At 35.8% G+C, this 26,772-nt stretch overlaps 1 protein-coding gene across 1 annotated transcript in view; it reads left to right on the top strand.

Annotated features, from left to right (window-relative positions):
• Nucleotides 1-26,741, top strand: part of LOC108772661 (puratrophin-1) — a 32,190-nt gene extending 5,449 nt beyond the window's left edge. Inside the window, exons 2-11 of the mRNA XM_018538233.1 lie at nucleotides 22,583-23,027; nucleotides 23,106-23,358; nucleotides 23,653-23,728; nucleotides 23,823-23,996; nucleotides 24,082-24,453; nucleotides 24,592-24,735; nucleotides 24,820-25,033; nucleotides 25,124-25,240; nucleotides 25,335-25,538; nucleotides 25,618-26,741. Coding sequence (XP_018393735.1) covers nucleotides 22,583-23,027; nucleotides 23,106-23,358; nucleotides 23,653-23,728; nucleotides 23,823-23,996; nucleotides 24,082-24,453; nucleotides 24,592-24,735; nucleotides 24,820-25,033; nucleotides 25,124-25,240; nucleotides 25,335-25,538; nucleotides 25,618-25,841 — 2,223 coding nt within the window. The 3' untranslated portion in view covers nucleotides 25,842-26,741. The remainder of the gene's footprint in view (nucleotides 1-22,582; nucleotides 23,028-23,105; nucleotides 23,359-23,652; nucleotides 23,729-23,822; nucleotides 23,997-24,081; nucleotides 24,454-24,591; nucleotides 24,736-24,819; nucleotides 25,034-25,123; nucleotides 25,241-25,334; nucleotides 25,539-25,617) is intronic.
• Nucleotides 26,742-26,772: the final 31 nt, after the last annotated feature.

The following is a 26,772-nucleotide window of genomic DNA, read 5'->3' as shown; positions in this document are numbered from 1 at the left end:
ATGATTATCAATGTGCTTATGCTTATCGTCGTTTATTCTGATATACGTCAGGGATCTGCGGAACTTTATGCAAATCCGGCCGGCAGGCCACGTATTCGCGGAATGTTAATGGACCAATGAAGTGGTCTCTCGTGACCGAAGGAAAACAACATGTTGCTTCTAGGACCAGTCTAACGTTCCGATCCAGTTTAAAACCACTTTCAGTTTTTAGAGGAGCCCTTTAGAAGGCCGTGGGAAAAACGTTCTCACGTTCGCGATCACGACAACGTAAAATATCACTTTTAAGTCTCACATTTTTGCTAGAAATTTTCGACTACGTGATATTTATAACGTTGTACTTAATTTACTACGAATATCATATATATACTAATAAGACTCTTAATATTAAACAATAATAAGTAAAGTTATTAAGGGCATGTAAGAATCAAGCGTTAATTTGTTAAGCATAATTAGATTCGCTTGAAATATTTTAATTGCAATTGTTTTAAATATATTATTTTTTACGATATATATAACACATGCTCGTTCTCGAGTAGCACTTAGGATGCATCGATATGACGTAATTATTGATGGCGATCGCATTTAGTGTAAGCTAAAGGCTTCTTCGTTACACTTCTACGACTTCCGACCTTAATATGTCTCTTTACCTTGCACTATTCTCTCTTAACCCTCAATTCTAAAGAAAATTAAATCTTTGTAATTGTACATTGAAATACTGTATATATATATATATATATACCCTTTTTACAATTTTTCTATTCTATAATTCTATCTTCTTTTTCAAACGCATCCATATTGTTCCTGAATGTGCTTTAAGAATCTTTTACTATTTTCACCATATTATAAATCTTTTAGATAAAATCATATTGAAAGAGCGTCAGTTATAATTCCTTGTATAATTACTTTCATTTGGTTTCTGAGATTTATTACTTCTTCTATTTGAATTTATGTGTCTCACTTCAATGCGTAGCGTATTCTTGTTCGGGAATATCGGCAATGAGAATAATCTCGCATCCGTTCCTGGAGAATATAATCTCTCATCCGTGGGTGCATCACAGGATGTCGATAAAGAAAATGTGCTCGGTTTAATGTACTGTAAAAGAGTATGGGAGTATATTAACGTTCAATGCACTCGATATAATGCTCTTAGGACGAAAATATAAAGTGATGTAACCAGGGACGATTTGTCGGCTGTTCCTATTCACAATAAGCCCAATTGTTTATTTTTTACACAAGCCTGGATTTTTCTTCCGTGGATGGAGCGTCTTGTGGGAATTGACGAAGACAATAGATTACGTGAGTCAGGTTGAAAGGATGATTGATCAGGAGAAAGCTTTTATGCGGATATAAGTAGTAGCGCGCGGTTTTCTTTTTGTTTAACAAGTGTTATGGGTTTTATCATTTCTTTGACATTATTCAATAAATTGAACTGATATCTCAGATGAAGCATTTGTCGATAAGCTTTGCAAATCAGTTGCTCGACGTTTCCGAAGGAAACTAACTTTCCCTTACCGATTTAACAAGAAATATATAAACCATGTTCTCTATTATTTTGTTCTTTTGACATCGCAAAAACTCTATTAACAGACGCGCTCTCTTATCAAGAAAAATGTGAGACCTGATTCTGTTTTATCTTTCATGAGTAATCTATTGTGGCCATTCGGAAACATTATCCGATGTTAAAGTTTGTCATAAAAAGATCGTACGATGCAGATACTTTGCTGAATAACATGTGAAGACAGGAAACTAGAAAAAACACACGGAACAAAGCGTAAAAGATTGGAAAAAACGCGTGTCGCGTTACTTTAGCTCAGCAATGTTTTCAGTTTCTTCGTATAAGTGGATTTCTCTTTATTGACAATAATTCTTTCATATAAGTAGCAGAATATTATTAAATATCGACGATTTTTTATTATACTGTTTTCAATAGCAGTCAGATTTTTGATAAATTTTTTCATAATAGGTAGAATATAGGTCTGCTTTTTATTCCTGCACTAAAATGCACTAGAATTCTCTTTCTCGCTTTTACTAAATAAAAACCATATGTATATCTATCTCACTTTAAGTTCTAAAAGTGAATACTAGTTCAATTATAAAAATAGATCTTATGTTTTATATGTGCATTTCTTTATTTTGCCTCATTTGTTTGTACACGACTTTCACTTTGTTTCACGGTGCATGTATTGTGCATTGTATGGTGCGTTGCTATTCCTACATTTTTATCATGAGACCGTTACGAGCTTCTGCGAACAACGGCCGATAGTAGGAGACGAAGCTGACGGTACTGCTGACGCTGAGATAGTTTCGAGTAATCGAATCGTTCGTTTCAACCGGCTTAGGTATCCGCTTCTACGGTTATACGATCATTCTTAGCTTCCGCGAATTCATCGACGTGCAACTCCGGAGCGTGTCTATCGAACGGAATAGTGCGAGTCCGACGAAGCATAACAAAACTCGGTACGCCAGATTAGCACGCACCTGACAACAGGTTTATTTCCGGACTAATTTTCTAAAAGAATTTCTGTGTTAGCAGGTTTCAGGTTTCAAACTCTGAAAAATGTGCGTCGGAGGAAATGCATGTTAAAACTCGTCTAGTTTGGGAGCCGAGAACGTGAGATGTATTACGAGTAAAAGTAAATGTCAAACGTTTCAAGTGTCATTTTGTACATTCGCCGGTTTCGACAGCAGATTTACTCGCGAAACTTTCTAATACTCGTAAAATGGCATTCCTAATAATTGTGTAACTGGCTAACTTTATAAAAATTTAAGTTACATAGAAAAAATCGTTACGTATAGTAGTGTGTATCTAATTATATGCATTGAGTTTCAGGAAATAAAGTAGAACTCTTTGAAGTTTATTACTTTAGGAGAGAAGAACAAAGTTTATTATAAACTTTATTTCAAGTTTCACAGTAATTACATAAAATAATTAGTTAAGTAAAAAGTTAAGTAAAATGGTATAGTAAAAGGATCTTTAAGACAAGTTCTTCAGATTGCTCCTTTGCGGAGAGAAAGATCCAGGCAAATTGCGGTCACCAAACCGAGGCTTTATATATTTCTCTTAATGCGCTTTGATCAATAAAAACCAGAAACATCTTGAATTTTTGTCGAATATATATTATCGGTATAGAAAAACTGAATGAATAAGCATATAGTACTTGAAAATAATGTTACCTCCGGGTTGCGGATTATACTTAGAATTGAGGTAGGATGTTCGACGACATTCCTTAGAAATGGTTAAAATCTGATTTTCATGTATAAAAAGATAAGAATGAATGTATAATCATTATAAATATACATATAATTTTTTAAGAGACACGAATTCGCTTAAAATATCGAGAGATTGTTCAAATATATTATTAAAGTTTGTGATCTGACTGTGGCATCAGGAACTTTGTTACATTTAAATAACCATTAACTCATTCATTATTAATTAGATAAGATCGTAAATAATATTATTCGTCAGCAAGGAAGTTTTTATCTGATCAACTGTATTAGTTATAATTTCGCGAACTTGCGGAAACTAAAAACATGCGGAATTATTAATTTCTTCGTAACTTGTTACCGTTTAATATTCTGCGCACGTAGGGGCGGCGTCTTTAAAATGCGTCTATCTAGTGCATGTAATTTTAATCTAGTAACAGGCGAAAACGTCGATATATCACTTGTCGGTTATTATCGATATGTATATTATTACCTATCGAATGCAATTTCTAATTACGCAACGATACGACTCACGTGATTCATTGCGAATGAAAAAAACACCGATCGTAAAACCATGTTACATCGCTGGGTTGCGTCTCACGCATGTATGCAATTGCATTAATTGCAGCTCATTTTTTATGTTAAACGATTTTTTCCATCAAACTGCTCTTTACATACTGCAAACGAGTTTTCAATCCCGGCGAGCCTTTTGAGTCCATATTATTTTCGGCGAATACACGCGAATACGTAAACAGAAATGAATCTCGTGAACTTTTGCGTAACATCGTATTTTTTTTTTTTTAGTCGAACGAATAACTTTATGTCGTTCTGTCTCGCGTAAAAATTCGCAATATTTATCATTCATGCAACCATGTAGCATAATTTTAGTTTTATTTGCTGAAAGTGTTCTGGATTAAACTTGAAACGTTTCTGAAATTTAATTTAAAAAATTTTAATATGAAAATAATTCTATGTGAAACATGCTAACATTGGTGATTTTTATCTCTATTTGTTTTAGGTTCGTGAGAATAAAGAGAATTTTTTTCTCGTTGATAAATATATGTGTATCTATGCTGCGAATTAATTTAAATTTTCCTAAGACTGTAAAATTTGTATTTCAGTAATTTGTGTTTCAGAATCTATTTCTACGACTGTTATAATAGTCGTCGTAGTTTATATTTATAAACACGTTTCGAGTTCAAGGTATGTGATGTAGTTGTAATTATACTATTTCGTTCCGTAACGTAGCAAGAGGGATTTGTAGATTAATGTGTTGAGTAAACGGGGGTAACGAGCCATCATTTTTCACCGCTGCTGGAGATTCCTTTCGAGTTACCTCCGCACTATATTTGAGGGCTTGCGTACGAGAACAGCTATTTGAAGCTAAGGCAACCGGAATTTTCCTCCCTTGTTTTACCCGCTTCGCACGCGCGCCAAAAATTCCTTGTCAAAGGTGCGCCGAATAATTTCGAGGGTAAAAGCGGATTCAGCGGATGTCGGGGAGGCGCGGGATTCATCGTCTTTCGTTCATATATTTTTAGCGTTGTGCTTGGTCAACATACTCCTCCGTGTTGCGCCCTCCGTGTATTGCCCCAGCCATTATTCTCTTTCCTCTCAGTCTTCGTTCTCTCTTTTGCGTACCAACGGCCGCAGCTGTCGCGCGGAATTGCACTCGTTTGCGCGCATTTTAATTGTGCACGTCACCGTGCTATTTCAAGGTATGCAAACGTTTGCCACGAGAACGCTCTATGATTAACCGCGAACTCGAAACGGCGCCAACGCAACCGATATACCGTTCTTTTGTGGATCATCGTCCAGGCATGAAAGCTGCAAGAAAATATTTTTCCTTAGCCAACGCAGTCTCGTAATTTTATATTTTTATTGAAACTGATATGTTTATGAGAACATTTTCATAACTCGTTCATAATATTTCGTTGTAATGTGTCAGACGTTGATATATCTTGAGGGTTTTACAACATTCTAAAAAAAATAACATTTTATTTCCCCATGTATAAAATTATACGGTATATTGTTTCAGAACGTTTAATAATATCGAATGAAATCGCATGGGAATGTCTGAAGAATTGCTTAAAGGAAACGACAACTTCATTTATAGTGTAAGCTGTCTGCATTTATCTCGGCGCTCTCATTACTTACAATCCGAGCAGTAGATGGTCACTCCTTGCGTAAACACACAGGAGACCATAAGAGTACGCCGTTCGAGGCTTATTAAAATTCATGTTCAATTTGCTTGACCGGTGCAATTGCATAATATATAGGTATCGCTAGGCACGCCGGTTATCCTTCGAAACAATCTCCTCGTGACGGTTTGGCCTTTCGCTTTCGTTCCAGGATGGAACGGTCGAAAAAATCCCCCGTCGATTTTGCGTCTAATTAATAAGACGGTCCCGCGGCATTTCTATCACGCGTTCGTTTGTCGCGATAAATATAGCGTGTGCGATTGTGCATGCCGCTAGCGCAGCGCAGCATCCCGCTAAAATGACGTGGAAAAACGTTTATGAATAATGCCATGCTGTATCTGATTATTCGCAGATGCTCATGGTACAAGCATCTTCGTCGCTTGCATCCCGCTTTATTCCCGCAGCAATTCTTTAACGTCAGGTCACCTTTGGCGGTCTACAATGTACTGTTTTTTTTTTTCAGCATGCCTAGAGATCTTTAAAATTTACATATCTGTCCACGTTAGTTATGAGCATGTCGTTATGAAAACGTAAAAATTTCACATAAACCTAGCATTTTATCTAACTAGCAAGAGAATGCCTTCTTGTGGTAATCTGGCATTATATATTTATGAAATCTCGAACACTTGGATTAATAATTTGCATTGGAAATGTACGCTCGGGGACATTTACGAAATATACCAAGGTGAAAGAAAAGCGTTGTTGAAAAAAAATTCTTGTACGTGTTTCTGTTCCCGATTGCGTATGATATGTAGGCGATGCTTCATTATCTGTCTGATTATCGGGAATATATCGATGATAATTAATGCGCGCACGAACTGAGTCACATATCAAATAGGATGTCTGATGCTGATATTATAATATGTAGAACAATAATCGAGAGATTCGCATCACTAAGAAGGAGAGAAGCGTGAAGGCGGTGAACCACAGGAATTTATTCACGCAAATAAATCTGTCATAATCGAGGATTAAAAAAAGGTGTATACTAAGATCACAAGATAAGCATAATTCGTTCATTTCATAAAGCCTACAAAAAAGGGAATCGAAAGAACAGGCATTCAAGCATTTTGATGAATAAAAATCAAATAAAAAATGTAAAGCTTCGTGGATGCAAAGTTCAAAATAATTAATAAAGATATAATATCTCTTGCATAAATGTTTAGTTATAAAGAATGAAAAAACTTGATTTAATTATTTTAAAACTTTCCGTCAGTAATGTGAATTTTTACCCTTTGTTTCCAATCTGGATCGTCGAACTTCAGTGCAGATTTTGATATTGTTCCAGCCTTTTACATTTTATTATTCCGATTTAAATTTATCTACTAGAAATCACAATTAAAACATTAACTGTGCCTTTAAAGTTTAACATTGTTGGCGGAGTGTTTAAAAATGTAGACATTAATAGCAAGTATAAACTTTTGATTATATTTATGTATAATTATGAGTTCATTTATCATTATTATTTATTAGCTTGCGAAAATATTTGAGACTTTTATTCAATTTATAAACGTACTACTTTCATTTATACATATCTCTTTGCAAGCCATTTATATGTATAAAGCACATAAGATGATAATTTATAGTGAAAACTTAATAGATGTGATTAAAATTATCACACACGAATAATGCGATTTCACCGTAACCTCCTGTGACATATATAATTTATACACATTAAGATTACGGCAGGAAAAGATATCACTAATGCCGCTGAGATGAAAGCGTTTAAAACGAAATGGTACAATTCATCAGCGATAATTTACGTGAACCTTCCTGACCATGATAATTTTGATTGTTTCTCTCACCGCATTCTGGTATTTAGCACAGTAAAAATATATTCTCTCCTGCATGCCTACAGTGGACAGTACGAACGGACTCTCGACCATCAATCATCCCATTTTCCTGGAGGAGCTCTCGCATCTCATACGATGCGTTCTCGGTGCAGCGACTGCATACAGTAATAAATGTACCCACTGCGAATACACGGCGTGTATTAGCGTGCGAGCCCGTACTTATTTGCGTGACAAAGCGTGATATTCAGGCACCGGCGTGTTCGCAATACGCTTTGCCGTTAGCTATTATTCGTGTCGCATGAACAGGCTAGGCATGGCGACGCTCCCGGAGCTGAGGCCCCCGATATTGGTATGTCACACCGCAGACGTACGCGAAGGCCTCCTGGAGCGATTCGTTTTCAAATGCACCGTTAAAGGCTTGTCACTGTTGATGGAAAAAAATATATATCGCGATAGAGTAATAATAACGTGACGGGCGATGAATCCTTTTCCCTTTCGAAATTGGCATTCACATGTTTACGATGATACGCGCTATTTGGCGTGTTACGGGTAATTTGGCACTTCGTTTGAAGGTTCGTTGACCGATCCACGCAGGCAATCCAGAGAGTGCAGACAGACCCCTCTGACTTTTTAAAAAGCGCAATAAAAGGAAAAAGGTGTTTCGATCTACTTGGAAAGATGTAGATATAAATGAATATGATGACGGAAAATTACATCAAGGCTAAAGACTCACGTTCCAGAGAAAGCGTAATTGGATATAAGAGAGTAACTATTTCCTTTGATGATTAGGAGAGTTAGTTAGATTGAGATGGAAGTGAGTGGAAGCGGAACGGCTTTTAATGTAAAATCCGTATCCCTCCCCCTTCTCTTCACCCACGATCATCATAGGCGCAAATTCAATGCCGTCGTCTAGCTGATGGATACGAGGTAATTGCTGTACTTGAACTCTGCGTGCACTCGGCGGACGAGTTTTGATTTCGATACATTGCGAGCGGTGACTATATACCCATCCGCCATGACATTCGTAGAGCATTATCTCTCCGAGGCTGGGAATTCCGTGGTGTAGAGTATGGGCGCGGTCATTGCGGTAGGATCTTTTTTACCTGATGAAGCTCGTTAAACCGAGCTCCATCAGAGACGGATTACAGGCTGCTTCGCGCTAGACAATTAAGTCGGGGCGAGCTGATTGTATCCCACGCTCGCGCGCCACGTTCGTATCCTTTTTCCCCTCCGCGAATCACCGGCGGATAGATCGCACTGTAATGCAATCAGCAGTTTGCGCACCGGTCCGCCCGAGTCACTGCGTTCGTGATCAATTACATCAGAGACGCTTATGTAAACGTCAATACTCTCGCCTTGCGCTCTCGCAGCAACATTGTACGAGCATGGACTCCTTTGATACTCGCGGTTGAATCGAGACCGATTACATTTGATCCGCACCAAATTGATCAAGTAACCTCGGATAATTCCGTTAATATAATACTTATCCTAATCGCGATTTGCTTGCGCCCTTTGCAGTTTGTAATCACTCGATTAAATTACATAAACATACCAAAATATTAAAGCTGAAATTAAAAATTCTCTTTCGTTAAACGATAATTTGTAACTAAAATCGCTAAAATTATACTTAGTATTGACAGTATGAACGTAAACATATACAGAGTGTCTCTGAAATTCAAATTAATCGGAGTGAAGTAAAATATCACCCAAGAAAGTTGAAGCAATAAAAAAGAATTTGTTATTTTTTTGTCCAAGCTGTAGTTTTTTAGGTTTAAAATTGGCCAATTACAAATCACGATTAAACGGTTGTTTATCTACGAGTCGCCACGCGCAATTATTAACTATTCATGCGCGTCTCACGGACAGATAGTCGTTTAACCGTAATTAATCTGGCCAGTTTTAAACTTTCTTTTTATCTTAAAAACTACTGTTTAAAAAAATTACAACAAATCTTTTCTTCTTTAAATTATTTATTTTTTTGAAAACTTTCTTGTGGTATTTTGATTCACCAGGACATTTTGTATATAATTTCATTAAAGTTTTTTTGAACACAGTTTAAATAAAATTGAATGTTACATAATCAAAATCCAAAGGGAATCGCGACATTATTAGGTGCGACATTTTGTAATTTAAATGATAATACGGACAGGACATTCATTTAACTGATGCGAATATTTCGAATACTTGATGTAAAGGAAATTGAATTAGTCGTCATTTATTGGGGATAATATAATCGTGACATTCGCTGAAATTATTCAATGTGTTGACTCTCGTGCATGGAAATTTATCATATCCATTATAACTCTTATCATCGTATCTAATATATACATTGCCTTGTAATAATGCTTTATGTATTCGATCGCAACACTATCTTATATGCCATAGTCAGATAGAATCTTCAGTTTACACAAGTTACTAAATGCGTGTGGATTAAGATATCGACCTTCTTTTAGAAAAGCTCAAGTCGGATAGATTATTCTCGCGAATAAGTGGACAAGATATATTGATATAAAATCCTCAAAACTAGAAGCTATCGGAATTCCAATATTAATCATTTTTTTTAATATTTGAATTTCTAGTTAATATTTTGTTTTAAATAAAACTCAAATCAAAGTTGATTGAGAAATAATTTTATAATAATTTTTCAATAAGATCATTTTTGTCACGCAGTTAATGTAAAATTTAATTTATTAAGAATCCTTTAAATTAAAATTGTTGATTCAATAATTGTTTGCATATTTTTGATATCGGAATAATCTAATCCTGGAAAGTTTGATTCTTAATGTGAGAGCTCTGTATTTGAAATGATGAAGTAAGCTATTTCTTGGTAATAATTACTACTTATTGTTGGTGTATTAATATATCAGTGATCTTTCAGTCAGAAATCCGCGTAACGATCGACTATTAATCATCGTCGCAATAGAATTATATAAGAAAAGGTCCCGCGAATAATCCTGTGAATTTCATTATTACTGTGCGAAGGAGTCTTGGTTGAAGAATTTATAGCTTCTATATGTGCATCACTGACGATGTGCGTAACATCGTCGAGTTATTAGAGTGCACGTATGTGTAGACCCCATAGTTTGAAACCTTTTAAGCCGAGAAAAATAAACGTTTTACGGTCTAAGAATAACTGAGCAGTGCATAGGATGTTGCAAGTCACATGCAACCAAGACGAACGTCGAGAGTTGTCGTCTCGTAGCTTGTAGGAAGTCTTTGTTGAAGGGAGAGAAGCGTAGAACAACGAAATACTAAAAATGGAAATAGATGTACATACATACTTGGCGAACATTTGATGTTAATACAATTTTTTCTACTTAGGATTTTGTCAGATAAACTAATAATTGATTTATATGTAATAAATGCTGTATCAGGAGATTTTCAATGATTGTTACAGTATTGCTTTGCATTCCACTACATTGCATCATTAATCACGACCTTTTTTAGATATGAAACACGATATTTCTATCTACTAGCATCAGCAATCTCAAAGGCTGACATAATCGTGTTGGCAGAATTAAGTAAGCACAAGAAAATCTGGGCGAATCTATGACGAAATGTATATTTTTGCTCGCTTCGATTAAAAATAGAGTGGAAAAATGTAAGGAATAATTTACTATCGCGTACACACAATACCGAGTAATAATGCTGTTTTTACAAATATTCATATAGCAAATATTTGTAAATGATATTAAAGAAATATAAATATATATAAAATTAATATATTAGAATAGCTTGCAATGATACAATGTAATTTTACATTTTATTGAATGAAGAGAAAAGCAATGTATGGTTATTCGTTTAAATTATTTATTCTTTGTATAATGATTTTGAATCATTACCAGGTGTGATTACAATAGTCGAAACTCGAGCATACCAGAGAGCAATTTTTGTATTATATTTTTCTGTCGATGTAGCGGGGCCGCTGTGTCGCCGCCACATGTTTCATGCTTTTGCTCTTTAACTGGAGCGGGTAACGTTGAATTAAAGGACGGAAGAGGGAGGGTGCTTATAGTAAATTACAAAGCGATAATTATAATGCATTCTCCCGTGTATTCTCTCATAATCACCTGAATTATATTTGGTTGAATAGTCACTCGACTGCTTTCTTTCAATATTACATTGAAATTCGATGATTCTCTTTAAAGCACTACACGTAAACTTTCATATATTCTACAACATTTTTTATTAAACATAATTATCCATCATGATATCGTAAAATAACCGAGAATAAATAAATAAAATTGTTATTATGTGTGTATGTAATTAATAACATAGCGCAACATAATTTTTTGTCGAATGTAAAACAAGACGTATGATCTTTTTTACTGTATAATAAGTCTAAGTAAAGTATATCTGTAAACATACATCGTACAAGATTTACGATGCTGTAATAATCTAAGAGGCGGTTTATAGAAACTATTTACGGCCATTCACCCTAATCGCCTCTCAGCACTGTTATGCGAGCACGATCCATCGATTGCAGAGGCTCTCGCTTTTCATTCCGAGGATCATCTGACAGCTGTAAACTTTCGCGCTAAACGCGGACTGTAGAGTTTTTCGACAGGTTGACACCACTCCCTAGGCAGTAAGAACGACAGATGCGAGAGTCTTTTATTCTCATTGTGCTAACATGCTTTGTGGTAATGTTTGTTTCATCATGAATGACGAACATTTTCTGAACCGTTAGAATATGTGTTTATGTAGTCATGGTGGTCTCGAGTGTACATTTGAAAAATAATTTATTTCAAACTGAATAGACAAATATATACTTCAGGCGGCAGTAAAATGTATAAATCTTGTTTTAAGCTAGTATCGAAGAATATGAAGAACAATTTTTGTAATATTATATAAAAGGTATTTTAATTATAATAAAATTATGTAATAAAATTTTTTTATAATAATAATATAATAAAATTATGAAGATGCAAATATATTTATACAGTAACATTTTGTATTTATATTGAAAATGGTCCATTCAAGTTTTTGTTAAAATTTTTTGTGTTGAATTCTTAACATATCCGAGTATCAATTTAACATAATAGGATTATATTATTTAAATATTTTATGTTAAATTGATATTTAATATTTTTTAATATCAAAATAGCATAATTTATGAGTAAATAAATAATATAAAAATAATGTGTTTTACAACATAAAAATTTTAAATAAATGAAAATAAAATAATATTTATATTAATTTAACATATTATAAATATTAATTGTACTGTGCTCTCTGAAAAATATATCCTTATCATAGTTTGCTTACAAATTGCGTCACTATTATCTTTTTATATTATTTTCAACATATTCATTTATGTTAAAATAACACCAAAATTTGAGTTGTGATACGTTCATCAGTCCGTGAAATATGTTAAATTTAATACACATTTTTCAAGATATTTTTCAATTGTGTATTTATATTTTTGTAAAATTAAATGTTTGATTTTTTGAATTATATGTATTGTATATATTATATGTTTTCTCATTTTTTATGTTAACTTTTTTTTATTTTATACGCATTTCAATAAATATAAATAAATACAAGTTTTACATAGATTATCCTACAATTCTCTATCTGTTTTCTTTGAAAAATTTAATTTGTACTTAATCTGAAGTATTCTTCTTCGCACACACTGTACATTAAGATATTTGAAAATAATCAAAATAAAGATAGTATTATATGATTATGTCGAATGCAATTAATATCTGCGTTTGTTGACGTATCCCTGTCGCTTGGATGGCATTTTTCATGGCGTGATGGCACGTAAGTCGACCACAAAAGTCAAACATTCGTGTGCAGTTTTGCGGTTCCTCTGGCATCAAAGCACGTAAGAAGTTCGTAAAGGTGCACGACTGAAAAATGACACCCCGTGTGTGTTGCGCATAAATAACGTGTCGCGGCTCAAGGGTCGAGAATCGAGTAACCACTGAGGGTGCATCCTCATCTTCTTCCTGCGTTCCGACCGCTTCTACCGATCATAAATCACTTCTTTATATACGTTTCAACGCGAGATCATGCTCTCGTAAAATCATTCTTCCTTCCACGTGGTTATCCCTGACAAAAAAATGTGACCGCGAGTGCGGTTGCAACGCTAGTCTTCTCACGATTCTCATTGGTACCATCAGCTCTTGGTCTGCGGTAAGATTTTGTTATAAAGGATAACTGTAAACACTAAACGACTTAATAAAATTGATTATAACAATTTTTTGTTTATGGTTTGTAAAATTATAGAATATTTAACTTACCCCCATTTTTCGTTACGTGGAAAATATCGCGCATGAAATCGTTATTTCTAGTATATTAAACATTTTTTATTGTTATCGCTTAATATGTTTCGATAATTTCTTCGCCTAATACTTGTACGAAATATTAGATACCTGTTTTATTAAAAAATTTTTCTTATCGTCATACGTATAAGTATCAGGTTATCTTTCGTAGTCCGTAATGTGGTCTATATATATTAGAATTAGACGTGATTATGTCTCACGAAATCGATTTCCAGATCATGTTACTCGGTTACGCAGGCGATGAGCGTGTCGTGTAAACTACTTTACAGAACCAAATCTGTAACGAGATCCACTTGGAGCATTGCAAAACCACGAGATCTCGGAATTCGACCTTCTCACGAACGATTTAGGTGAATGTTTCCCGCGCGCGCAATATATCTGCATCTATGTGGCAATAAGGATCATGGCCGATCAGTAAAGTGGTCAATAAAAATCACGGATAGAAATCGAGAAGCGCATAAAACGAAGTGTAGATCGGATCGATCGATCATGCTTAGAGCCATCGACCTCGATCCGATTCGGTTTGATCTTTTCTCACACTTTATAGTTCTTCATGCATGTCTTCCTGTTGAAAATAGCCTTCGCAGGAATTCCAAGCAAGTAAGTGATGAAGGAATAAGATACCATAAAATATATTTACAAATAAAAAATATAATTACAAATTAAAAAAACTGCGTTTTCTATGTTAATAAACTTAATATTTCATATTTAATAATAAATTTTAATTAATTTACCTGATGAAATATGTAAAATTAATTCGAGCGTTTAAGAAAATTAAAAAAATCATGAGCTTGTTTTATTCGTTTACTAAAGTTGATCTTTCTCGCTTCTAGAAGACTGATTTTTCTGCAGGTAAACTTTTAATAATTAAAGGATATTTAGTCTTAATTACAAGCACTGCCGGTGCAGTAATTTCGCTTAGCAAATAAATCTATGAAAATGATGCAGCGAATCAACGCTCATGGCTGAAATTACGTCTCTAGTAATCTTGACGAGGCGCCACGAATAAAATATGAGAGACCATTTATATGATCTTTCAGCCTAAGCTCAGCGTTTTATGACGAGCGTAGGTTTCCCATTTCCTGCCTTGTTTGGAGAAGACCCATTTGATTCGAGCTACGAACGTGCGATATTTTTCGTAATGAAGGCGCATCTTCGTTAAAGTTTTCTCGACCGTAAAAGGTCCGTCGAGTACAGAAGGTAAAATCTCGCAACGATTAAGGCAAGCGTGATCCACGTCGACGGGAGATGCGTCGAAATAGGGAGAGAGTCGCGACGAATGCAGACGACTTCGAAAGGTACGACCTTTACCGCCGCGGAATGCAATATCTCGAGACACTTGGATCGTCCGTGGCTACGACTATTATCGATTTCACGTGCGACCAGTACCAGTTTTCATCGTGAATACCTACATTTCTGCGGCTAATCGCGCGACATGCGCTTAAAAAGGTAGGAAGAGGAGAAGTGAAAGTGGTCGGGTGTGGGAGGGAAAGCAATAAAAGTACTCTTGAACTTTGCAATAACGTGATTGGTGTCGAAACGTTCTGACCGAGGCGTATTTAAGTGCTCTGTTGCGTATACGAAACAATTCATAAAGAAACATAGATGCGCGTATCTTCTCGTACGATTTCAATGAAGAATGCATTTAATAAATTTTATCGTAATATATAGCAATTATCTTATCTATGTGGTGTCTTATACTTTTTTATATTTTGATATCTTTGATTGATAAAGAGAATTTTTATTTATACATTGAGAAAAATTTCTAGTTAGGAATGAATGAATCTGAAAATTTTGGTTGGTTCAACTATTTTTAATCAAAATTCCAATTAATACAACCAGACTCTTTTTCTAATATATGTTTTATATAATTAAATAATTAAAAATATTATTGAAAAAAAATGTAGCAGAAGAATAGTTTTTATACTTTTAAGAAGTCAATTTGCAGCTGTATAATATAAACTGTTATAAAGTAATTGTATGCAACAACGTACTTTCTCTGTTTTTAAATGTCAGACTTAGACACGCTGTTATTATATTTTATTGCATAAATATATATACGTCATGTGTGCGATCGAAAGTAAAGTAACGATCCACTATTATTGTATAAAATATTCCATACACAATCGTGTTACATATATTTGTTTTATTAATTAAGATATTGTTCAACTTCGTAGCATTTCTCTTTTTCCTCATTTAAATTGCGAATTAATATGCATATTTATTCGCAATTATTCCGTTTTTCTGTTATTAATAGAGAGTGCTTATGTGTTTATATTAGTCGATATATTTTCTATCATCATTTTTTTCTCGCATGCGAGACTTTCAACATCGTGCCAATGGCAAGATGAATGGAGAGAAGATAAAAATATCTCGCGCGCGCGGTATAAAGACAACAAACATTGTCTGATTATTTCACTTGTAATCGCGATATTTGTTATTTTTTTGTAGATAAATAAACCTTTGTTGCAATATATATATTTATAATTTAAATTAAACTTAATATACCTCCCCGGTCAAGAACAAATTTGAGCTATACTAGTTGTTAGAAATATATATATATAAATTTATTATAATAATAATACCGGTATATACGGAAAGTTTCGACTTCACAGAGTCCTCAACAGCCGCAACCGAATTCTTAAAAATTAATTTAATATATTGCGAAGAATATCACAAGTTGGCGTTTCGTCCCGACTTCCACTACTGGACTCATCAGTAAGATAACGTAGTGGAAGCCTACCTTAGACGCCTGTTTTAGTTCTTAAATCGAGATTTTAATGCAAAAAATCGTTTGTTCTTTTAATTAAACGAATCGCGATATTTGTTATTTTTTTTAGATAAATAAACCTTTGTTGCAATATATATATATTTATTTAATTTTAATGCAAAATCGTTTGTTCTTTTAATTAAACGAATATAACTGATATAATCGTGATGTAATTGTGAAAATAATTATGTTATCAAATTAATAATTAACATGTTAGAGGTGTAATTATATCTTTGTATACCATTACAATCTCCTTGTCGTTTCATGAATATTCAATGATACTTCATTCTCCCTCTTATTTAACTTATCTACCACGATCATAAATCGAGTCAAATAGGATAAAATGAAGCGTTTGTGGATCCATGCCATGCGAATAAGATGATGAATCTTAGGCTACACGTGCGCTATAATATCCCATGTAATTCTACCTTTTCTGTAGCATGCAATAGGATTGCAGTAGGAGAAAGTATTGTGACAGGTGATTTGTTGTCGCTAGAACTGACGTTGGAGCCATCCTTGAATACAAAGAACAAAATTCCCCTCGGCTATTTCGGTTGAAAACGAGAAGTCGTTGCATCGTCACCATCCGAAATTTGCATCAGGAATTGAATTGTGCGGGAAAGGAAGTCGTGAGCATAACTTTCGAAATGCGTCTGCTATTCGAGTTCTATGTATCTTTCATAGGAAGATTCTCGTGATTTACCGCAATGAAAGTTCCCGCCATAAATATTCAATGCCGTGAGCATAAACAAGTTACACATGTAATTTATAAAATTGTTTCAGAAATCCCGTAGTTTTTTTATTCTCTCAGACGAGCAAACTTTCTAACGTATTTGCGGGAAGATGATTACTTAGCAGTAATGACCATTTGATTGCGTTTTTTTTTTTGCAACATTTACTGCATATGATGTTTATCTGTATAGCGAAAAATTTTACCTTAACTTTTGTCTTATAAGAAATTCCGTTTTCTATTTTATCATCAATTGTGCTTTTTTCTATTATTATATTGCTGTATTAGAAACTATTCTTTTTAAGTGCTCGACGAACACGGAATTTATCGCGGAAGTGTTTGTCGCTTTCTTTTACGTGTCACACATTCGTATCTTGCAGATATGCGAAGAAAGTCATTATTGATAACACATACTATCAGTTCGCTGAACGGATTTAACGAGTTCATATTCCGCTACGATATTTCTCGCACAACATTCCGTGTTGGTCAGCAACCTGTTCCAATGATGAGGAATCGATGTACTGTGATTTGTTTAACCATATCAACGGGAAAGTTCTCGTCAATTATTTATGGTCTTGAAGAGAGCTGGTAGAACTAGGAGAACTTCTATAGCAGTAAACTAATCGTCTGCTAGCGTTTTCTAATTGCGTCTTATCGTTCGTTAAACAGTCAGGAAAATGTTGCAACTACCGGTTGAACAACTAGTATAAGCCAAGAGTCAAGAATGCTTGACTTAAAAGCCCATCTATAGTTAACGATAGCATATGATTACTTTAACGGTTAATTAGCGTTGTTTAATAGAGCACGTAAAGTGACAGAGAGAGGAGCATTAAGACTCACTTTGAAGGTTCGTCGCAGTGTACGATAACAATTGGATAATATTGCAGCCACGTGTCTTGCATCATTTTTATTTCTTATTATAGTACTAATAGGACCTAACTATCGGATGGCAGAAGGATAGATCAATTTAAATCGACTATGTCGATTTACTAGCAGTCTGACATCGCAAATGGGACGTCGCATAATACTATCAAAATAAATTGCTCTAACTCATGTAGTTATGTATTTTGTAAACTGCACTGAGAGAAAATTATTTAGTATTTCTAATTATAATTGTATGAAAATATGATTCATTTATATTACTATTATAATATTAGTAATAATAATTATATTTGTAGTTCTATAAAAAATATATACATAGTTGATACCGAAAATGTATAAATTATATTAAATTATGGTAATTGTAACCATTTTTTCTCAGTGTTATACTATTTAATCGAATGTTTTAAATACTTAAAAAGTCTCGGCTAAATAATTTAATCAAAATTAATTCAAGATTTTAATATGCTCAAAATTATCATTATCTTTTATCGTACGCCCGCAAATGATCATATTGTTGATCAAATACTTGTACTTGCTTGCAAACAGATAGAATAGTTTACACTAGGAAGAAATAACTTGCGATATGCTTGAATCACAAGGTGGAATTCAACTTGTTAGCATACCATCGCTGCATGAAGCGCGACGTGTATGGCCCGATTAAGTCGGACCTCCTAAGACCATCGTGATCAAACAAAATGTGAGTCATTGTATTCGTTGGCGTTACAATGAGTTGCGTTCGTACAGCTCATCTAAAATTAATTTCGTCACAGCATGTTAAGTACCTCGATGCATTGACTTGCATTTTTACCTTGCCCATCCTGTGCACCCGTTTTCTTTCGCATATCAATCTCACACATCTGCTCACGTCTGCGTTACGCCAAAATACACTCAGTCGCAGGCAATATTAGAGAATCGCACACACCAGCTGTAATTATTTCCGTCGAACGTGAAGACATGAATCTTTGCACTTACGAAAGATCATGATACGCGTATCTTTTATCGATAGGGATGTGTTAATTAGCTACTTTCATTGCCTTCGAAGAGATATGTCGCGATTGAATCCTTTCGAGATACCGAGTAATCTATTTAAAATAAGACTTTCCATTCTTGCCGTACAGTGTATTACCGTAATTAGAAAGTATAATAGGTGCCGTATGTTCAGCGCTGCCAGGGGTCTTTGTCCGAGCGCCTACGAACTTCCTTGATATTAATTGACAACCTATTATGATAATCAAGTATAGGTGTCAATTAATGAATGCACGAACATAAGCATGACCGTTCACAGGCAAGGCACGAATCTACGTATCCGCGAAGTTGGTCACGTTTTAGCTAATCTGGTTTCACGCTCCAACAATTATGCTCCGAGAGGCGCCTTTCTACATTCCACCGTAATAATCACGAATCGTTCTACTAATATTGTTCGTATCTACTATTTTCGTGTTATAATAATTTATTATGGAATTGTAAAATAATTTTGATATAACGTACATTTAATAATATAATCGATGATGTCGAGGCATCTCAAATTAGGCATTTATATGATCGATGCGCATTCGTCTGCACTTTCTTATACAGGAATACTGTAATTTACGTCAGTTGAACGCAATTACCGTAATTTATCACACTTGATTACATTCATTTATATTCAATATATACGTGAGAAAATTGTTATATCGTTTAAACAATCATGCTAGTCTTGAATTTTTATATACGCATATAAACGTGTGCGTCTCACGTAGCTATTATTTCACGGTACAAATCTGATGTCCTTTTAAATATGTAAATGCAGTTTAATAATTACACTTTCACGATAATCTAGCATTCGTGCCATTATCTCCATTATTTCACAATATTTGTTCGATGGGTTTTTCTATGTGTAAGTGCAGTTAAGTAAATACACTTTCACGATAACCTAGGATTTGCGCTGGTCTGAATATACGCGTCACGATGAGGGCGCAACAATAAATTAACAAGTTACAGATAAACTTCCATGAAAATGCGGGTTGATTTTCTCGTGTAGGTAAACAATTGATGACATTGTGAGATAACGCGAAACACTTCGGAAGCGGAAGCAGAGAATGCGATATGTGGACTTTTAAAGAACTGTGTTGCGGGATATTTGCTGTTGGGGTATATATATGAAATTTAATAATCACTCTTATATGCACGCGCATGTACAATGCGTAAAAGGGTCGCACGCCTATTTGGAGAGGATTATAGCCTGTACTGAAACGGACGATCCCTCTGATTAAACGACTCGAGGAGAAAAAAGAAAAGGAAGAGGGAGAGATATTTATCATGACCCTTGAGGCAATATTTCATATACTCTACAAACCGCTTATAATCATGAAGATGGACCGGGCGCAAATCGATCTGTTTCGATAGAAGATTCAATATCCTGATTGGAAAGTGTGCAAATCGTACGGAAGTAAAAGAGTATTGTCAGCACACGCGTGAATTTACGTTGATTTACGATTTTGATCGACGATCACTTTATGGAATCCGGTTTGCAACGGTGCTCGCAATTACCTTACATTGTGCGTCGAGAGAACCGTATGTTAAGTATCGACGATTTTAGCACTTTAGGGTTTTATTTACCCAATGCTTATTTCTGAAAAAAATAATTTTTGAAGAATACTACCTCAATCAACGCATGATATTAATAATATTAAGAGAATTAAGGCCGTTTTTGTTGCAGATGAAAATAAGTGGATACACGATTTCTATTAATAACACAATTTGAAAAATATTTATATATATATATATAAAAATAAGACACTATAAAGTAACGTGATAAATTAATTGGACGATAATTCCTTACTCTATATGGATTGACAGGAGATTATATATTCATACTGCTTATAGTTATTCTTGAGATTACTAGCAGCGTGAAAAAAAGATAACATTGCACGTGGCATATAATTCTCTCACGAGTCTAGTGCTTCGTCGTGAGACGGAGGGAAAATAGTTCTAATAATTCGAGATTCTTGGGGGAGTCAGCCACGTGCATGTAGTACGTGAACGAACGCCATCAGGGTGAACAAAGATTATCCCGCGTAACACACGTGCTGCGTTCAATGATCGATCGTGAAAAAGATACACAGCCGTTTCGTGTAATTATATTTCCAAGGACGATAGAATTTGATTTATAAATTTATGGAATACGTATAGTACAAGATTTATCGCTGAATTAATAAGTAATGTCTGGTTCCTTAAGAGATTAATGTGTAGTTATTGTTGAAGATTAATATGCACTTGTAAATATCTTTAACAATTATACTTTCCATGCGTCAGAAATGCGTCAATGGACTTCTTGAAAAAAAAAAAAAAAAAAAATAACGAAATAAAAATATCTTTATTTTCTTTATCTCTGCTCTCTACATGTGTATGTCTTCTTTGTTTTCTAAATGTGTTGCCAGTATTGAAATTATTAAATGAAACATTTTAAAAATAACGTAATGAAGTAGCCCATTTTATTTACGTTTGCAATTTATAATCTACAGATACAATCGTTTTATTGCATAATAAAATGTAGTAACAATAATGCAACAACTATAGTAAAGTGTAATAAAACTTTTAATAGCTCGCCACTGTATCACCTGATCATTCATATTTGAACTTTTGCGCATTTCTCTTCTCTGCTGCCCCGACAACAGTATGGTAACGCGTCTAAAGCGCTCACGTGCCGCACACTTTCTACTTACGATATTAAAGTGTCTCACAACGCTGCGGGAGACGTGATATTTTATCAGAGTACAACATGACGCGTATCATACGCCGACCGACGTTACGTGTGAAATACTTTCTTCTTCGTCGACAGAAGTCTCCGCGAGCGTCCCCCGCACATCTCATCTCGAGCGTCTTCGTTCGCATATTAATGTGTTATTATGTATACCTAATAAGTAAAGCGCCCGGAGAAATTTCTTTCAGTCGCGGACGACTTATCACGAGCGCGTTACGTATAGTTCGATATTGCGCGTAATCGTGCGTGGAACGCATACGATTCTTATCCATGACGGCAGTCTTTCTCCATATACGATCGCATATTGTATCCCGAGCTACATTCGTGGGACGAGATACGAGAGCGTCTTTCGTCACGGACACTCGATCGAGCAGTTCGTGCTCCAGGATGCAGCCGAGCCGTGTCTAAATGGATTTCACGCTCGCACGAATGCGAGAGTACGTGTATCATCGCGTCGAGATGCGATACGCTTGTGGAACGAGCGTGCACGCGGGATTTTCTGTGTAAACGCACGTGTTAGCCATCCGGACGGAGTTGACGGTGGTGTTGTACGGTAGCGGCCGGTACGGACCCTCGAGCTTATCGCGACATTATTTACCCCCATATGTCGATTTATGGCCCTTCCATTAGGGACGAGTCCGCCGGGCACCACGGGAGTTCTACAATTCCGACGCCAGGCGGAACCGGGGATACCATCTCATTGGGAGACGAGAGATTCTTGTTCTTTATCACGCCCTTCGTTATGAGTTGGTGGATGAAATATTCGTCTGACTTCCGTTACAACCTTGTATTCATCGCGAAGTTCTAAATGAATCTCTAGATGAAGTTCCGAATGGAACTCTCCGGCAGTAATGAACAGCGCAGGAATGTATGGCATCAGATCTCGCCGAATTAATATTTCGTACTGATATAATAGAAACTTGCATGAATGTATCTGTCATTTTGATTTGTGTTCTTCTTCTTTGTGTTACAGAGACACCTCGACAAGGGAAGCGATCTTGCCGAGGCGGCGAGCGCAAGCGGACTTCGGGAGCTCGCGAGATCTTTGAAGCAGCACCTACGAGGATTCGGCTCCCGCTTGGAAGATAGACGGGAATACCTGGAGGACACATCGAGATGTTGTCTCCTACAGGATCGCGCCTACGAGTGGGCGCAGGAAGCTCGACTAGCGAGCGAGAGGAGGTCTCAGCAATTCTTGATGGCGAGACCACCTCTACCACCCGAACACTTCACCGAGATGATGGCTCTAGCAGAGAAGCTCGGTAACGAAGTCCTTCTAGACCAATGTCGTATTGCCCGGAATAAATGCGCGGAAGCCCTCGAGATTGCCAGGACCACGTCCGCTCCAGGAAGTCCTGCGAGGAGAAGATCCTTCATCGCTTCCGAGTCGACTTCTTGGGACGATACCTTGGCTAAAAGTGAGGCTTCTTCTTTTCTTTCTCTTTTCTTAAAACCATTGCGAGAAGATCCACAAGTTGAGATTAAATGTATTCCAGGAACATCCTGGGACGACAGCGACAGCAGCGCGTCTTATGCTTGTCCGATGGAAAGCGTCGGATCAGGTGGTAGCGGTGGTCGACCGGTGTTGGACAACATCGCCGAACTTCGAGAGAGTGCCGAACAACTTTTAGACTGTTCACCACCACGTACACCACCGCGAAGTCCGGCACCACGAAGGCTGGTTAAGCCACCAGTAAACTCGCACCTTCACAGATCAGCTAGTATCGCGCCAGGAATGAAGGCGAAAAAGTATGATACTTGTACATCTATATCATTTCTTTATCTTTTTTCTAAGATTAATCTGCAGCAAAAATTTCGAAAAAATCAAGATATGATAAAATAATTAATAAAATGAATTAATATAAAAAAATTTTTTAATTTAAAATGGAAGAGAGAGAGAAAGAGTGAAATCATTAGTATCCTAGGTGCGACATTTTATTGCTGTCATTGCTATTTTAGTAGCGACCCATTGTTCGACCGTAATTTCCGTTATGCCATCGTACCGATTGTTATACGATCATAACGAAGAATTTCACCTTGCAGAACAATACTGCTCATAATGAGGGAGATGATACAGACTGAACGAGACTACGTAAAGTCCCTCGAATATATAATAGAGGTAATTATTATGTACATATTGTTAAAGTTTATTCTCGCATAATTTCATTATTTGCCGCACGTGCTGAGTAACATCTGTAAACTTTTTTGTGAAGAATTATATTCCGGAACTCGTACGGGAGGATATCCCACAAGCTCTCAGAGGACAGAGAAACGTAATCTTCGGGAATGTTGAGAAGATATACGAGTTTCATAGTCAACACTTTCTACGCGAACTAGAACAGTGCGAGCAATCGCCGATGCTGGTGGGACAATCTTTCCTCCGACACGTAAGCATAATCTATATCACACTATATTGAAGATCTTGATAAATCCAAGACATAAAAGTAAAATGTCACGTTAACTTTCTTGCAGGAGAAGAAATTTTATCTTTACGCCTTGTACAATAAAAATAAACCAAATTCCGATTCGCTAATGGCAGAATACGGCACGAGTTTCTTCAAACAGAAACAATTAGAATTGGGAGATAAAATGGACTTAGCTAGCTATTTACTGAAGCCGGTTCAGCGAATGGGAAAATACGCCTTGCTACTTCAGCAGCTGGTCAAAGCTGGCACAGATTTATCGGAACAATTGTCTGGCAAAGAAGAGAAGGAGGAGAAGGAAGATGGTATGAAACCGATGGTCGAAGGTGAAGCGGATTTGAGGGCTGCCGAGCAGATGGTACGATTTCAGCTTCGACATGGGAACGATCTTTTGGCAATGGATTCACTTCGTGATTGTGATGTAAGAGAGAGTTCCATTTTATTATGTTTAAAGTAATACAATCAAATTGATAAATATCTACTTCAGTAAATGAGTGAGGATTATAATAATTTACATAATTATATTGCACAATATAAAAGATGTAATGTTATTTTGTAGGTAAATGTAAAAGAACAAGGCAGGCTGCTACGGCAAAATGAATTTTTAGTTTGGCAAGGAAAAGGTAAAAAATGCCTACGACAAGTATTCCTGTTCGAAGATCTTATACTCTTCAGTAAAGCAAGAAGATTTCCCGATAGGAAGGTAAGATTTTCCACATATTACTGCGTGTTAATTTTAATGTTATATTTTTGTTTTATTTCATTACTTATAAGTATATTTTTTCAGAATCTTGATATTTACATCTATAAACATAGTATTAAAACGACAGATATCGGTTTAACAGCCGTTATCGCAGATTCGCCTACAAAATTCGAAATCTGGTTCCGCAAGAGGAAACCAGGAGATACATACACGTTACAATGCGCAAGTGAAGATATTAAGAAAGCCTGGACCGAAGAACTGAGCAACCTCCTGTGGAAGCAGGCGCTTCGAAACAGAGGTGATTCACTATCTTTACTACCTTTATAAAAAAAAATGTAATCTATATTTGGGAGAGCGCAAATTACTACGATAATGTTTCACTTTTTAGAAGTGCGCCTGGCAGAAATGTCGAGCATGGGCATTGGGAATAAGCCGTGTTTAGATATAAGGCCTAGTGCAGATCAGATAAATGATCGCTCCATCAGTGTGGCTCAACTCTCTAAGAGTGAGTATATAATTTACGAATTATCAAGAGCCATTGATTTATATTATATCATTGTTCTGAATATTAAAACAAATATTTCAATTTGTCCGTATAGCACCTAGATTTAGAAACTCTATAGCAGTGTCAATGACGGAGGACTCCAGTCGTTGCAGCAGAAGGCCGCACAGCGTAATTTCCGTTAGTTCATCCTCGAGCAGCGGTGGAAGCAGTGGTCCTCCTACGACGCTTAATCTTGGGTTAGATACGAGTCCACGACCACATCATCGTAGTACTACACTGAATAGTCAGTGCAGCGTCGGTGAGTATCGTACGCTTTGATCTCGATAATCGTTTAAGGAAATTCGATATGTTAGTACTAATTCATAACATTCTTATAGAAAGTGGTATTATCGCCGATATCTCAATCGTGTCGGATGATGGAGGTGACGGCACTGAAAGAAGTCATTGGAATTCAACTCTGGAAAGTCCTACGTCGCATCTACCTACAACTTCCACCCCACTGCAGTCACCAACCAGCGCAACTGCGGCAACAGTTACCCCTGCTTCCTCGACGGATACGAATCTCACCTCTTATGACCAAGACATGTCTATTAATCTGTGAACTTTGTTTGACACGAGGGAAAAAACAAGTCTGTCATTGATTCACTTGCAAGTTTTTGTTACGATTACAAAGATGTAACACATTATCGTGGCATATTTAGATAGGTATAATGAGGTAATATCGTTGCACGCGTACTGTAGCACTAGAATACATTGTACTCTTGAGCAACTATAGTTTAATGACGTAATGGAAAAAATATAAAGCATGCAATTCGGTAGATCACCGCATTACGCTTAACACGTGTGCCCAGCTACAAACTTGTAATCGTATTACATAAACGTAGATTATCTTAAAGTCGCGGAGATGTGGTACCGAATTTTAATATTTTTAACTTTCAAGTGAATCCGTCTGTAAATCTATCTTTTGATACGCTTTGAAATATCCAGATTTATGAGAATATAAAGCTATTACTTATGAAGCTCACTAATAACCGGTTTCTGAAGTAATGGCAACGTGTATTTTCTTATTCCGTCTATTAATTTTATCAACGTGCTCAAGACAAGACAACCATGTTCTATCAGATGTACTCTCATATGTCGAGATATGCTACAGTACCATAAACGATATGCACTTGTCGCCATCCTCATTTACATTGGCATTCCTGATTACAGCGGCGGAAAATTTCGTGAAATTTCCGATGACTTATGACAGAGCGAAAGAAAGAGAGAGAGCGAGAGAAAGAAGAGAGTTTTATACATTTATTTATATTATAGTTAATAAATAGTAATATTTCAATTCCACATTGTGTTCGCGCTTATCTTTATATTATATTAAGGAAAATATATGATCATCTTAAAAACATAATGCATACAGAAATTGAAGAAAATATATATTTTCCTTAATAATCATCCATATTATATCGATGTTATCTCTCGAGGAGATGCATCTAATAAGTTGATTATGGATTATATATTCAGGAATGTCAAATCAA

This window comes from Cyphomyrmex costatus, unplaced genomic scaffold, assembly GCF_001594065.2.
Source record: "Cyphomyrmex costatus isolate MS0001 unplaced genomic scaffold, Ccosl1.0 scaffold193, whole genome shotgun sequence".
In the NCBI taxonomy this organism is placed as follows: domain Eukaryota; kingdom Metazoa; phylum Arthropoda; class Insecta; order Hymenoptera; family Formicidae; genus Cyphomyrmex; species Cyphomyrmex costatus.
This window is presented reverse-complemented; position numbering and strand designations above follow the sequence as displayed.